The 13,359-nt window shown below is 46.4% G+C and overlaps 1 protein-coding gene across 5 annotated transcripts in view; it reads right to left on the reverse strand.

The window, feature by feature from the left end:
* Positions 1–13,359, reverse strand: part of LOC135054806 (NACHT, LRR and PYD domains-containing protein 12-like) — a 613,159-nt gene that overhangs the window by 458,838 nt on the left and 140,962 nt on the right. For all 5 annotated transcript variants that reach the window (XM_063958163.1, XM_063958164.1, XM_063958165.1 and 2 more), the window contains one exon: positions 2,032–2,202. In XM_063958163.1, coding sequence (XP_063814233.1) covers positions 2,032–2,202 — 171 coding nt within the window. The remainder of the gene's footprint in view (positions 1–2,031; positions 2,203–13,359) is intronic.

A 13,359-nucleotide genomic window follows, 5' to 3' on the forward strand; every position in this document is an offset into this window, starting at 1 on the left:
GAGCCTATAAAAATATATTTGAGACAACCTTACAATTTTTTTATCTAGTGGATCTTGAGTGAATGCTGATACCTGAACAGGAAGAGCTGTGTGCTTAGCTAAATGTGCCACTGCAGCATCTACCGTGTGAGGCAGTGGATAAAGCATACCTCCAAACATGACCCTCTCCAGGAGGGACAGAATCCTCTGCTTCTGGACTTCCCTCTTGATGTATTATTGCCCTCACCTGTGGTAAAACACCTTTATTATCCATTAAGCTGTTCAAAACAGGTGCCGGCAATTATACATTAAGAGAAAAGTCCAGGATCAGAGCATTGTGTCCCTCATGGAGAGAGTCATGTTGGGAGGTACTGAATGCATAAAGTGAAGCAAATTTGCAAGGAATGAAGAAATTATTATCTGGCACCTCCTAGGCCTCCTCAATGACAAGATGGGAAAGTAACCACCTTCTTGTGCCAGTGCTTGAGCAGACAGACAGCCAGCCTGTGCTTGGGAATCCACATCTAAACAGTTCATACAGATGGAGCCTCCATTATTCAGGCTCTTTGTGTGATAGGTGCGCCCGCCTGGGCGCACCTAGTCACTGTGAGCGTCTCTGTCTGGACGGGCGTACGCGCCCGGACGAAGATGCCCCCCATTCACTTTAACGGAGAGTGTCTCCGTCTGCGCACCCGGGAATGGGAAGCGGCCCGGGCACTCCTGCCATGACTTGGCGGATGGATCGCCTTGTCACACCAGGAGTGCACGCCTGCGACTAGGCAGGGTTAGAAAAATAAGGCTCCATCTGTAAGTTCACACTCCTCCTCCTCTGTATCCAAAACTTCCAATGGAGCCACATAAGGAGAAAGATGCTTGTAAGCCATGCACAGATGAGGATCTTCATAAAAGTGTTCCAAATAAGAGGAAACTATTTCAAACCAATATGCCATACACTCCATGGTATGGAGCCAAGGAGCATCAGATACTGATTAGGGAGTCACACCACCAGGAGCAGGTGACTTGAAACCATGCATTGAGGGAACAGGTTCAGCAGCAGCAGCCCTAGTCTGATCCCCTCGGTAAAGTACTACAAGTCAGAGAATGACTGACCCAGAGTCTGTGCTCAAGTTGGCTCCACAAGTAGCATAGCATAGCAGCCCTCCCAAAATGTGCCCTACTCCATGAGGCTCCTAAAGAATAGCATAATGAAGTTGCTGGGGGGGAGGAGCTTACATTTTAAAGTTACGGCAAGAAACTGGGCAAAACCATGCTGCACAGCAGGTGGGGGCAGATGTAACATGTTCAGAGAGATTTAGATTTGGGTGGGTTGTGTCCAAACAGAAATCTAAATTGCAGTGTAAAAATAAAGCGCTCTAGCATTTGTGGGCTACATGCAAAAGTAGACAATATTTATCCTGCACAGAAAAAATATAAATATATTTGTCCCCCTTGCATGACAAGATGGTTTGCTCCAGATTAGGGCCTAATTCAAACCTGATCGCTGGGCAGCAATTTTTGCAGCCCTGCGATCAGATAGTCGCCGCCTACCGGGGGAGACGACGACTGTATTTTAGCTGTGCAAGTCTGCGAACGCATGTGTAGCAGAGCTGCACAAACTGATTTTGTGCAGTTTCTGCGCAGCCCAGGACTGACTTAGCCTCTGCGATCACTTCAGCCTGTCCAGGACCGGAATTGACGCCCTTCCAACACATAGGCACGCCTGAGTTTTTCCAGACACTCCCTGAAAACGGTCAGTTGCCACCCACAAATGCCCTCTTCCTGTTAGTCACCTTGCGATCGCCCATGCAAACGCTTTTTTCGCACCATCCCGTCGCTATGCATCAATCCCCGTTGCTGTGGTCTATCGCGCCTGCACATTGCGGTGCATACGGACCTGATCACAGGCTTTGAGAAAACGCAGCCTAGCAATCAGGTCTGAATAACCCCCCCACCCCTCCAGTTACTTGTTTCCTTGATTTACTTACAAACATGAATCAGGCCCTGTGTACTGCACTGAGAGAACATATTAATAAATATTAAGACCGTTCTTACATGAGCTCCTGGAGGGCACAGGCTGGATGTCTCAGTCCCTCACACACAAGTTTTAATCCAGAGTCCTTCAGATAATTCGCTGATAGGTCCAGTCTAGTCAGAGAATGGTTTGTAGTAAGAACAGAGCGGAGATCATCACAGCAGGATGGGGTCAGATAACAGTTCTGTAACCTGATGAGAGATGAGGGTTCTGCATTAGTTAATTTCTTCTAATTTCCAGCGTCACACTCAGCATGATGTCATCACTGACAGAATATACTGTGTAATGTAGAGATGTGTCCCTGATGGTCTTACAGTCTAATAAGGGCAGAAATTAACATGCCCACAGAGGTACGCACACACCCGCGTTCCATATGAACTCCCATGAACAGGTAGCAGCTTGCCGCGAATAGTCGCAATCATGGCTAATTTGCACTAGCGACCTGGTCGTGGGTTTGGTTGTGGATCTGTATCTCCTTCATGTTTTGAATCTGTATTTGGTTTTGCCAACATCACCCTTTGCGTGTTTTGGTTTTCGATGGTTTTTTTTTAATACCATAAATAGCTAATATCGCAAGATTTGTCCCTTTTTTTGTTTTTACAATATTATTAACCTCAATATTTTTTTTATAAATTTCATTATTCTCAGAAACCATTTGTAAAGTTAACAATCTGTATACAAATCATTTGTAAACAATGGAATACAAAATTTACGTAAACATACAAACAATATAGTAGATAGGCTATGTTCAAAAACTAACCAAATAGAAATCTACAGAAGAAGTTAGTTTTGAACAATAAAGGAGAAAGAAAAAGGAGAAAAGGAAGAACAGAGAGTGTATCCACCTGTCAGGGAGCTACAAGTGGACGTATAGTTAGATCAACCTCATTGACTGATGTGACTAAAGAGACTTAAAGAAAAATGTCAAGGGTAAGACCAATGCCATCAACATAATAGAGATGAGCGGGTTCGGTTTCTCTGAATCCGAACCCGCCAGAACTTCATGTTTTTTTTCACGGGTCCGAGCGACTCGGATCTTCCCGCCTTGCTCGGTTAACCCGAGCGCGCCCGAACGTCATCATGACGCTGTCGGATTCTCGCGAGGCTCGGATTCTATCGCGAGACTCGGATTCTATATAAGGAGCCGCGCGTCGCCGCCATTTTCACACGTGCATTGAGATTGATAGGGAGAGGACGTGGCTGGCGTCCTCTCCGTTTAGAATAGATTAGAGAGACACTTGATTTACTAATTTTGGGGAGCATTAGGAGTACTCAGTACAGTGCAGAGTTTTGCTGATAGTGACCACCAGTTTTATTTATAATCCGTTCTCTGCCTGAAAAAAGCGATACACAGCACACAGTGACTCAGTCACATACCATATCTGTGTGCACTGCTCAGGCTCAGGCCAGTGTGCTGCATCATCTATTATCTATATATAATATTATATATATCTGTCTGACTGCTCAGCTCACACAGCTTATAATTGTGCGGGAGACTGGGGAGCACTACTGCAGTGCCAGTTATAGGTTATAGCAGGAGCCAGGAGTACATAATATATTATATAGTGAGTGACCACCAGACACACAGTGCAGTTTATTTAATATATCCGTTCTCTGCCTGAAAAAAGCGATACACACAGTGACTCAGTCAGTCACATACCATATCTGTGTGCACTGCTCAGGCTCAGGCCAGTGTGCTGCATCATCTATATATATTATATATCTGTCTGACTGCTCAGCTCACACAGCTTATAATTGTGGGGGAGACTGGGGAGCACTACTGCAGTGCCAGTTATAGGTTATAGCAGGAGCCAGGAGTACATAATATTATAGTAAAATTAAACAGTGCACACTTTTGCTGCAGGAGTGCCACTGCCAGTGTGACTAGTGACCAGTGACCTGACCACCAGTATATATAATATTAGTAGTATACTATCTCTTTATCAACCAGTCTATATTAGCAGCAGACACAGTACAGTGCGGTAGTTCACGGCTGTGGCTACCTCTGTGTCGGCACTCGGCAGCCCGTCCATAATTGTATATACCACCTAACCGTGTTTTTTTTTCTTTCTTTATACATACATACATACTAGTTACGAGTATACTATCTCTTTATCAACCAGTCTATATTAGCAGCAGACACAGTACAGTGCGGTAGTTCACGGCTGTGGCTACCTCTGTGTCGGCACTCGGCAGCCCGTCCATAATTGTATATACCACCTAACCGTGGTTTTTTTTTCTTTCTTTATACATACATACTAGTTACGAGTATACTATCTCTTTATCAACCAGTCTATATATTAGCAGCAGACACAGTACAGTGCGGTAGTTCACGGCTGTGGCTACCTCTGTGTCGGCACTCGGCAGCCCGTCCATAATTGTATATACCACCTAACCGTGGTTTTTTTTTCTTTCTTTATACATACATACTAGTTACGAGTATACTATCTCTTTATCAACCAGTCTATATATTAGCAGCAGACACAGTACAGTGCGGTAGTTCACGGCTGTGGCTACCTCTGTGTCGGCACTCGGCAGCCCGTCCATAATTGTATATACCACCTAACCGTGGTTTTTTTTTCTTTCTTTATACATACATACTAGTTACGAGTATACTATCTCTTTATCAACCAGTCTATATTAGCAGCAGACACAGTACAGTGCGGTAGTTCACGGCTGTGGCTACCTCTGTGTCGGCACTCGGCAGCCCGTCCATAATTGCATATACCACCTAACCGTGTTTTTTTTTTTCTTTCTTTATACATACATACTAGTTACGAGTATACTATCTCTTTATCAACCAGTCTATATTAGCAGCAGACACAGTACAGTGCGGTAGTTCACGGCTGTGGCTACCTCTGTGTCGGCACTCGGCAGCCCGTCCATAATTGTATATACCACCTAACCGTGGTTTTTTTTTCTTTCTTTATACATACATACTAGTTACGAGTATACTATCTCTTTATCAACCAGTTTATATTAGCAGCAGACACAGTACAGTGCGGTAGTTCACGGCTGTGGCTACCTCTGTGTCGGCACTCGGCAGCCCGTCCATAATTGTATACTAGTATCCAATCCATCCATCTCCATTGTTTACCTGAGGTGCCTTTTAGTTGTGCCTATTAAAATATGGAGAACAAAAATGTTGAGGTTCCAAAATTAGGGAAAGATCAAGATCCACTTCCACCTCGTGCTGAAGCTGCTGCCACTAGTCATGGCCGAGACGATGAAATGCCAGCAACGTCGTCTGCCAAGGCCGATGCCCAATGTCATAGTACAGAGCATGTCAAATCCAAAACACCAAATATCAGTAAAAAAAGGACTCCAAAACCTAAAATAAAATTGTCGGAGGAGAAGCGTAAACTTGCCAATATGCCATTTACCACACGGAGTGGCAAGGAACGGCTGAGGCCCTGGCCTATGTTCATGGCTAGTGGTTCAGCTTCACATGAGGATGGAAGCACTCAGCCTCTCGCTAGAAAAATGAAAAGACTCAAGCTGGCAAAAGCAGCACAGCAAAGAACTGTGCATTCTTCGAAATCCCAAATCCACAAGGAGAGTCCAATTGTGTCGGTTGCGATGCCTGACCTTCCCAACACTGGACGTGAAGAGCATGCGCCTTCCACCATTTGCACGCCCCCTGCAAGTGCTGGAAGGAGCACCCGCAGTCCAGTTCCTGATAGTCAGATTGAAGATGTCAGTGTTGAAGTACACCAGGATGAGGAGGATATGGGTGTTGCTGGCGCTGGGGAGGAAATTGACCAGGAGGATTCTGATGGTGAGGTGGTTTGTTTAAGTCAGGCACCCGGGGAGACACCTGTTGTCCGTGGGAGGAATATGGCCGTTGACATGCCAGGTGAAAATACCAAAAAAATCAGCTCTTCGGTGTGGAGGTATTTCACCAGAAATGCGGACAACAGGTGTCAAGCCGTGTGTTCCCTTTGTCAAGCTGTAATAAGTAGGGGTAAGGACGTTAACCACCTCGGAACATCCTCCCTTATACGTCACCTGCAGCGCATTCATAATAAGTCAGTGACAAGTTCAAAAACTTTGGGTGACAGCGGAAGCAGTCCACTGACCAGTAAATCCCTTCCTCTTGTAACCAAGCTCACGCAAACCACCCCACCAACTCCCTCAGTGTCAATTTCCTCCTTCCCCAGGAATGCCAATAGTCCTGCAGGCCATGTCACTGGCAATTCTGACGAGTCCTCTCCTGCCTGGGATTCCTCCGATGCATCCTTGCGTGTAACGCCTACTGCTGCTGGCGCTGCTGTTGTTGCCGCTGGGAGTCGATGGTCATCCCAGAGGGGAAGTCGTAAGCCCACTTGTACTACTTCCAGTAAGCAATTGACTGTTCAACAGTCCTTTGCGAGGAAGATGAAATATCACAGCAGTCATCCTACTGCAAAGCGGATAACTGAGTCCTTGACAACTATGTTGGTGTTAGACGTGCGTCCGGTATCCGCCGTTAGTTCACAGGGAACTAGACAATTTATTGAGGCAGTGTGCCCCCGTTACCAAATACCATCTAGGTTCCACTTCTCTAGGCAGGCGATACCGAGAATGTACACGGACGTCAGAAAAAGACTCACCAGTGTCCTAAAAAATGCAGTTGTACCCAATGTCTACTTAACCACGGACATGTGGACAAGTGGAGCAGGGCAGGGTCAGGACTATATGACTGTGACAGCCCACTGGGTAGATGTATGGACTCCCGCCGCAAGAACAGCAGCGGCGGCACCAGTAGCAGCATCTCGCAAACGCCAACTCTTTCCTAGGCAGGCTACGCTTTGTATCACCGCTTTCCAGAATACGCACACAGCTGAAAACCTCTTACGGCAACTGAGGAAGATCATCGCGGAATGGCTTACCCCAATTGGACTCTCCTGTGGATTTGTGGCATCGGACAACGCCAGCAATATTGTGTGTGCATTAAATATGGGCAAATTCCAGCACGTCCCATGTTTTGCACATACCTTGAATTTGGTGGTGCAGAATTTTTTAAAAAACGACAGGGGCGTGCAAGAGATGCTGTCGGTGGCCAGAAAAATTGCGGGACACTTTCGGCGTACAGGCACCACGTACAGAAGACTGGAGCACCACCAAAAACTACTGAACCTGCCCTGCCATCATCTGAAGCAAGAAGTGGTAACGAGGTGGAATTCAACCCACTATATGCTTCAGAGGTTGGAGGAGCAGCAAAAGGCCATTCAAGCCTATACAATTGAGCACGATATAGTAGGTGGAATGCACCTGTCTCAAGTGCAGTGGAGAATGATTTCAACGTTGTGCAAGGTTCTGATGCCCTTTGAACTTGCCACACGTGAAGTCAGTTCAGACACTGCCAGCCTGAGTCAGGTCATTCCCCTCATCAGGCTTTTGCAGAAGAAGCTGGAGGCATTGAAGAAGGAGCTAAAAGGGAGCGATTCCGCTAGGCATGTGGGACTTGTGGATGCAGCCCTTAATTCGCTTAACAAGGATTCACGGGTGGTCAATCTGTTGAAATCAGAGCACTACATTTTGGCCACCGTGCTCGATCCTAGATTTAAAGCCTACCTTGGATCTCTCTTTCCGGCAGACACAGGTCTGCTGGGGTTGAAAGACCTGCTGGTGACAAAATTGTCAAGTCAAGCGGAACGCGACCTGTCAACATCTCCTCCTTCACATTCTCCCGCAACTGGGGGTGCGAGGAAAAGGCTCAGAATTCCGAGCCCACCCGCTGGCGGTGATGCAGGGCAGTCTGGAGCGACTGCTGATGCTGACATCTGGTCCGGACTGAAGGACCTGACAACGATTACGGACATGTCGTCTACTGTCACTGCATATGATTCTCTCAACATTGATAGAATGGTGGAGGATTATATGAGTGACCGCATCCAAGTAGGCACGTCACACAGTCCGTACTTATACTGGCAGGAAAAAGAGGCAATTTGGAGGCCCTTGCACAAACTGGCTTTATTCTACCTAAGTTGCCCTCCCACAAGTGTGTACTCCGAAAGAGTGTTTAGTGCCGCCGCTCACCTTGTCAGCAATCGGCGTACGAGGTTACATCCAGAAAATGTGGAGAAGATGATGTTCATTAAAATGAATTATAATCAATTCCTCCGCGGAGACATTGACCAGCAGCAATTGCCTCCACAAAGTACACAGGGAGCTGAGATGGTGGATTCCAGTGGGGACGAATTGATAATCTGTGAGGAGGGGGATGTACACGGTGATATATCGGAGGGTGAAGATGAGGTGGACATCTTGCCTCTGTAGAGCCAGTTTGTGCAAGGAGAGATTAATTGCTTCTTTTTTGGGGGGGGTCCAAACCAACCCGTCATATCAGTCACAGTCGTGTGGCAGACCCTGTCACTGAAATGATGGGTTGGTTAAAGTGTGCATGTCCTGTTTTGTTTATACAACATAAGGGTGGGTGGGAGGGCCCAAGGACAATTCCATCTTGCACCTCTTTTTTCTTTTCTTTTTCTTTGCATCATGTGCTGATTGGGGAGGGTTTTTTGGAAGGGACATCCTGCGTGACACTGCAGTGCCACTCCTAGATGGGCCCGGTGTTTGTGTCGGCCACTAGGGTCGCTAATCTTACTCACACAGTCAGCTACCTCATTGCGCCTCTTTTTTTCTTTGCGTCATGTGCTGTTTGGGGAGGGTTTTTTGGAAGGGACATCCTGCGTGACACTGCAGTGCCACTCCTAGATGGGCCCGGTGTTTGTGTCGGCCACTAGGGTCGCTAATCTTACTCACACAGCTACCTCATTGCGCCTCTTTTTTTCTTTGCGTCATGTGCTGTTTGGGGAGGGTTTTTTGGAAGGGACATCCTGCGTGACACTGCAGTGCCACTCCTAGATGGGCCCGGTGTTTGTGTCGGCCACTAGGGTCGCTTATCTTACTCACACAGCGACCTCGGTGCAAATTTTAGGACTAAAAATAATATTGTGAGGTGTGAGGTATTCAGAATAGACTGAAAATGAGTGTAAATTATGGTTTTTGAGGTTAATAATACTTTGGGATCAAAATGACCCCCAAATTCTATGATTTAAGCTGTTTTTTAGTGTTTTTTGAAAAAAACACCCGAATCCAAAACACACCCGAATCCGACAAAAAAAATTCGGTGAGGTTTTGCCAAAACGCGTTCGAACCCAAAACACGGCCGCGGAACCGAACCCAAAACCAAAACACAAAACCCGAAAAATTTCAGGCGCTCATCTCTACAACATAACCCATATCCAAGTCAAACAGGATCTATAGGAATCAGGGCTCTCGTATGCAGCAGACTATTTGAACTCCAACCAAACGAGACAAATAGTCCTATAGATACCATGTTTTTCAGGGTAGAATAGTAGATTTAATGCATAGCCATATAAAATCCATACGTTGGCACCATCCCCAGATAGTAGGTGGTAAGGTTGATTGCCAATGTACAGGTAAAGCCACTCTAGCTGCATTGTTCATGTGTCTGAGTAAGGACCTTTTATATTTAGAGAGAGGTATATCCGAATGGAATAATAACCAAATGTCAGGTCCCACAAGTACAAGAAAATCCAGTACCTCCGATGACTGCTGTCTAATATAAATATATATATATATATATATATATATAGTGACAAGAACACTGGGATAGTGTTTGAGGGCAGGTATATTTGTCCCAGGTTCTTGTCTTACATGTTTTAGAAAATGTTAACTTCTAGGAAAAATGCTTTTTTGTTTTGTCTGAACCTTTTCAGTTTGCTGTAAAAGCTGGGTAAAGGCTCTGAGAGAGATAAGGCGAGTTCTAGACATTGGGCCCAGTTCGGGTCTTTGGCCTCACAGAGGGCTAATCAGGGTTTCAGCTGTGTAAGAGTGTTATAGGGCTGCTAGTCTGATTAGTATGAGCAGACTGCCTGGGAATGCTGCAGTATCTGTGTGGAAGAAACACGCTTTCTGGTACAAGTGAGCTATACAATATTTACTGAAGAACTCTTTGTTTTGTTTAGTGACAGTTAGGAATATCCTGTGTTTAGTTAGTGCCGGAGAGGCAAGGTATTTTCTTTTGGTGTTTTGTTTTATTTTCTGTTTCAATAAAACTGGCTGGGGCCAGTTGTACCAGAAACTAAACTTGTGTTGTTCCTCAGCTGGCGCGTGCTGCCATATTCCCCAGGAAAAGGCGCCTTGCACCCCTACAGTGTTACAACTTGGTGGAGAATGCGGGCAACTCCGTTCTGCGCATAAGTGAAAGCAGCAGCTTTGTGAGGCCTGCAGAAAACGGTGGTTTATGCAAATACAGCCCAGTGGGAAGTTACTAAGACTCACCCCTGAGGGTTTGAGATATGTCCTGGGTGAAAGCAGCTACAAAGCCGCCTGGAAAATCTGTCGACATGGAGGATCTGCTTAAAGCCTAGCTGCAAGCTACAGCGGCTCAGCAGGAGGCCAACAGACAGCAGCAGGTGGCTATGGAGGAAAATAGGAGACAGCAGCAGGTGGCAATGGAGGAAAATAGGAGACAGCAGCAGGTGGCTATTGACGAACTTTACAGGCAACAGCGTCAGGATAGAGAGGCCTTAGCAGAAGTGGTGCAGAGCCTTGCAGCCCGGATTGGAGATATGGCCGTCAGTGCTCCGACCAGCTCTAGTTCTATACGGGCCAGTCACTTCCTGCAGAAAATGACAGAGGCTGATGATGTGGAGGCCTACTTGACCACGTTTGAAAGGACTGCAGAGCGTGAGAACTGGCCAAAAGCACAGTGGGCCAGTCTGCTGGCACCTTTTCTGTCAGGTGAGCCCCAAAAAGCTTACTTTGATTTAAGCCCTGCTGAGGCTCGGGACTATGATAAACTAAAGACTGAGATCCTGACCCGCCTGGGAGTCACGCTGTCAGTACGAGCACAACGGGTGCACCGTTGGGTGTACGCCATGGAGAAGCCTCCGCGCTCTCAGATGCACGACCTTATTCAGCTAACAAAAAAATGGCTACAGCCAGAGACATTAACTGGTTCCAAGATGGTTGAAAGAGTCGTCATGGACCGCTACTTGAGATCTTTGCCCATGGTCCTGCGCAAGTGGGTGAGCCATGGAAACCCGGGTACTGCTGACCAATTAGTGGACATGGTAGAGCGGTATTTGGCAGCAGAGGAACTACTGATGACCACCCAGCAACCCATAGATCCTCGACAGCGCCCTTCAGTAAAGACTGGTAAGACTATTCCGTGGGAAAACGTTGCTGGGCGGTTAAGAGAACGCAAGGCTGGAGAGACTGTAAACACTGGCCCTGGAGACAGGCCAATGGGGCTAGAACGGTCTATGTTGCCCAAACGGGTTGATAATCGTGTGGTTAAATGTTTTAGATGTGGTATGCCAGGTCATGTTATTGCCAATTGCCCAGTCATGCAAGAACCCATGCAATGTGATGCTGCCTTTGAATGTCGCAGAATGTCTTTCTTTGCTAGGTTAGCCTGTACTGTGGTACCTTCACCTGTGCTGGAAAAACAAATGTGTGATGTGTTCTTAGAGGGTAACCGGGTAGAGGCCTTGCTAGATTCAGGAAGTTTAGTTACCCTCGTGAAAGCTGGGTTAGTGAACCCCTGAAAGGTCCAGCAAATACCTATTGGGGTAACTTGCATACATGGGGATACCCAGTATTATGTCACTGCTGAAGTGAATATAGAAACTTGTTGTGGGTCAGCAATGGTTAAAGTAGGACTGGTCCCCACCTTGGTACACAAGGCCATAATAGGGAGGGATTTTTCCTCATTTTTGGAAACTGTGGGAATCACGTTTATCAACAGATGTGAGAAGTGAAGAGCCAGTTGATAATGCCGGTGATTGTATGGATGTACGTGTGTCTTCGGAACTTACTGACCCTTTGCCTTTTGCCAGTTTGGCTGGGGAAGTGACAGATGGGGAGTCCAGTGAGGACCCTCTTGTTGGGAACAGAGACATAGTGGTTGGAAACGAAAGCGTGCCTGACCTGGAGGTAAAAAAAGGATCTGTTTGCATCTGAACAGTTAAAGGATCCTACCTTGATAAAGGCTAGAGAGAATGTTAAGATTGTTAATGGGGAGCCTGTGGTACCAGGTGACAGGGTTACGTATCCCCACATGGCCATCTGTAATGAGCTCTTGTACCACATTGTCAAAAAGGGTGAGGATGTGGTAGAACAGCTGGTAGTACCCCAGCCTTATCGGAGAACGGTACTAGATTTAGCTCATAGTCACGTTACAGCAGGACATTTAGGGGCAGAAAAAACCACTGAAAGAGTTTTACAAAGGTTCTTTTGGCCAGGGGTTTATAAAGAAGTGTCTGAATATTGTTCTTCCTGTCCTGAATGCCAGTATCATGCCCCTAGACCCCATTTCAGGAGCCCACTAGTTCCCATGCCTATTATAGAGGTCCCGTTTGACAGAATAGCCATGGATCTCGTGGGGCCCTTGTTAAAGTCTGCTCGGGGCCATCAGTATATCCTGGTAATAATGGACTATGCCACTCGATATCCTGAGGCTGTCCCTTTACGCACTATCACAACCAAGGCGATAGCTAGGGAGCTGGTGCAGGTTTTTAGTAGAGTGGGAATACCAAAAGAAATTTTGACTGACCAAGGTACTCCATTTATGTCAAAGGTCATGAAAGAATTGTGCAAATTATTTAAGGTCACTCACCTCCGGACGTCCATTTACCATCCCCAAACGGATGGGTTGGTGGAAAGGTTTAATAAAACATTAAAAAGTATGTTAAAAAAGGTGGTTGATAAAGATGGGAAAAATTGGGATTGTTTGTTGCCCTACTTGTTAATGGCCATCAGAGAAGTTCCTCAGTCCTCTACGGGGTTTTCTCCATTTGATTTGTTGTATGGTAGACACCCCAGAGGGCTGTTGGACGCTGCCAAAGAGACGTGGGAAGGACAGCCCACTCCTTATAGAAGCGTTATTGAACATGTATCACAAATGCAGGATAGGATTGCAGCCGTGGTACCTATTGTCAGAGAGCACATGGAACAGGCCCAAAGTGCTCAACAGAGGGTATACAACCGGAGTGCCAAGATACGGGAATTTGCTCCTGGAGATAGAGTTCTTGTTTTGGTACCCACTGTGGAAAGCATGTTCCTAGCTAAATGGCAGGGTCCGTTTGAGATTAGGGAAAAAGTGAATGAGGTTAATTACAAAGTATACCAGCCGGGAAAGAGAACCTGAACAAATTTATCATGTTAACTTAATCAAACCCTGGAAAGATAGGTTGTTTCTGTCAGCGGAGCCTTGCCCTTCGGTGTCTTCACCTCGGTTGCTTCCCGCAGTGAAGGTGTCAGAGACATTATCAGCTGGTCAGAAAAATCAGGTTAAAGAGTTTCTCTTCCAAAATAGGGAAATATTTTCAGAG

The sequence above is a fragment of the Pseudophryne corroboree genome, chromosome 3, assembly GCF_028390025.1.
Source record: "Pseudophryne corroboree isolate aPseCor3 chromosome 3, aPseCor3.hap2, whole genome shotgun sequence".
Taxonomy (NCBI): Eukaryota; Metazoa; Chordata; class Amphibia; order Anura; family Myobatrachidae; genus Pseudophryne; species Pseudophryne corroboree.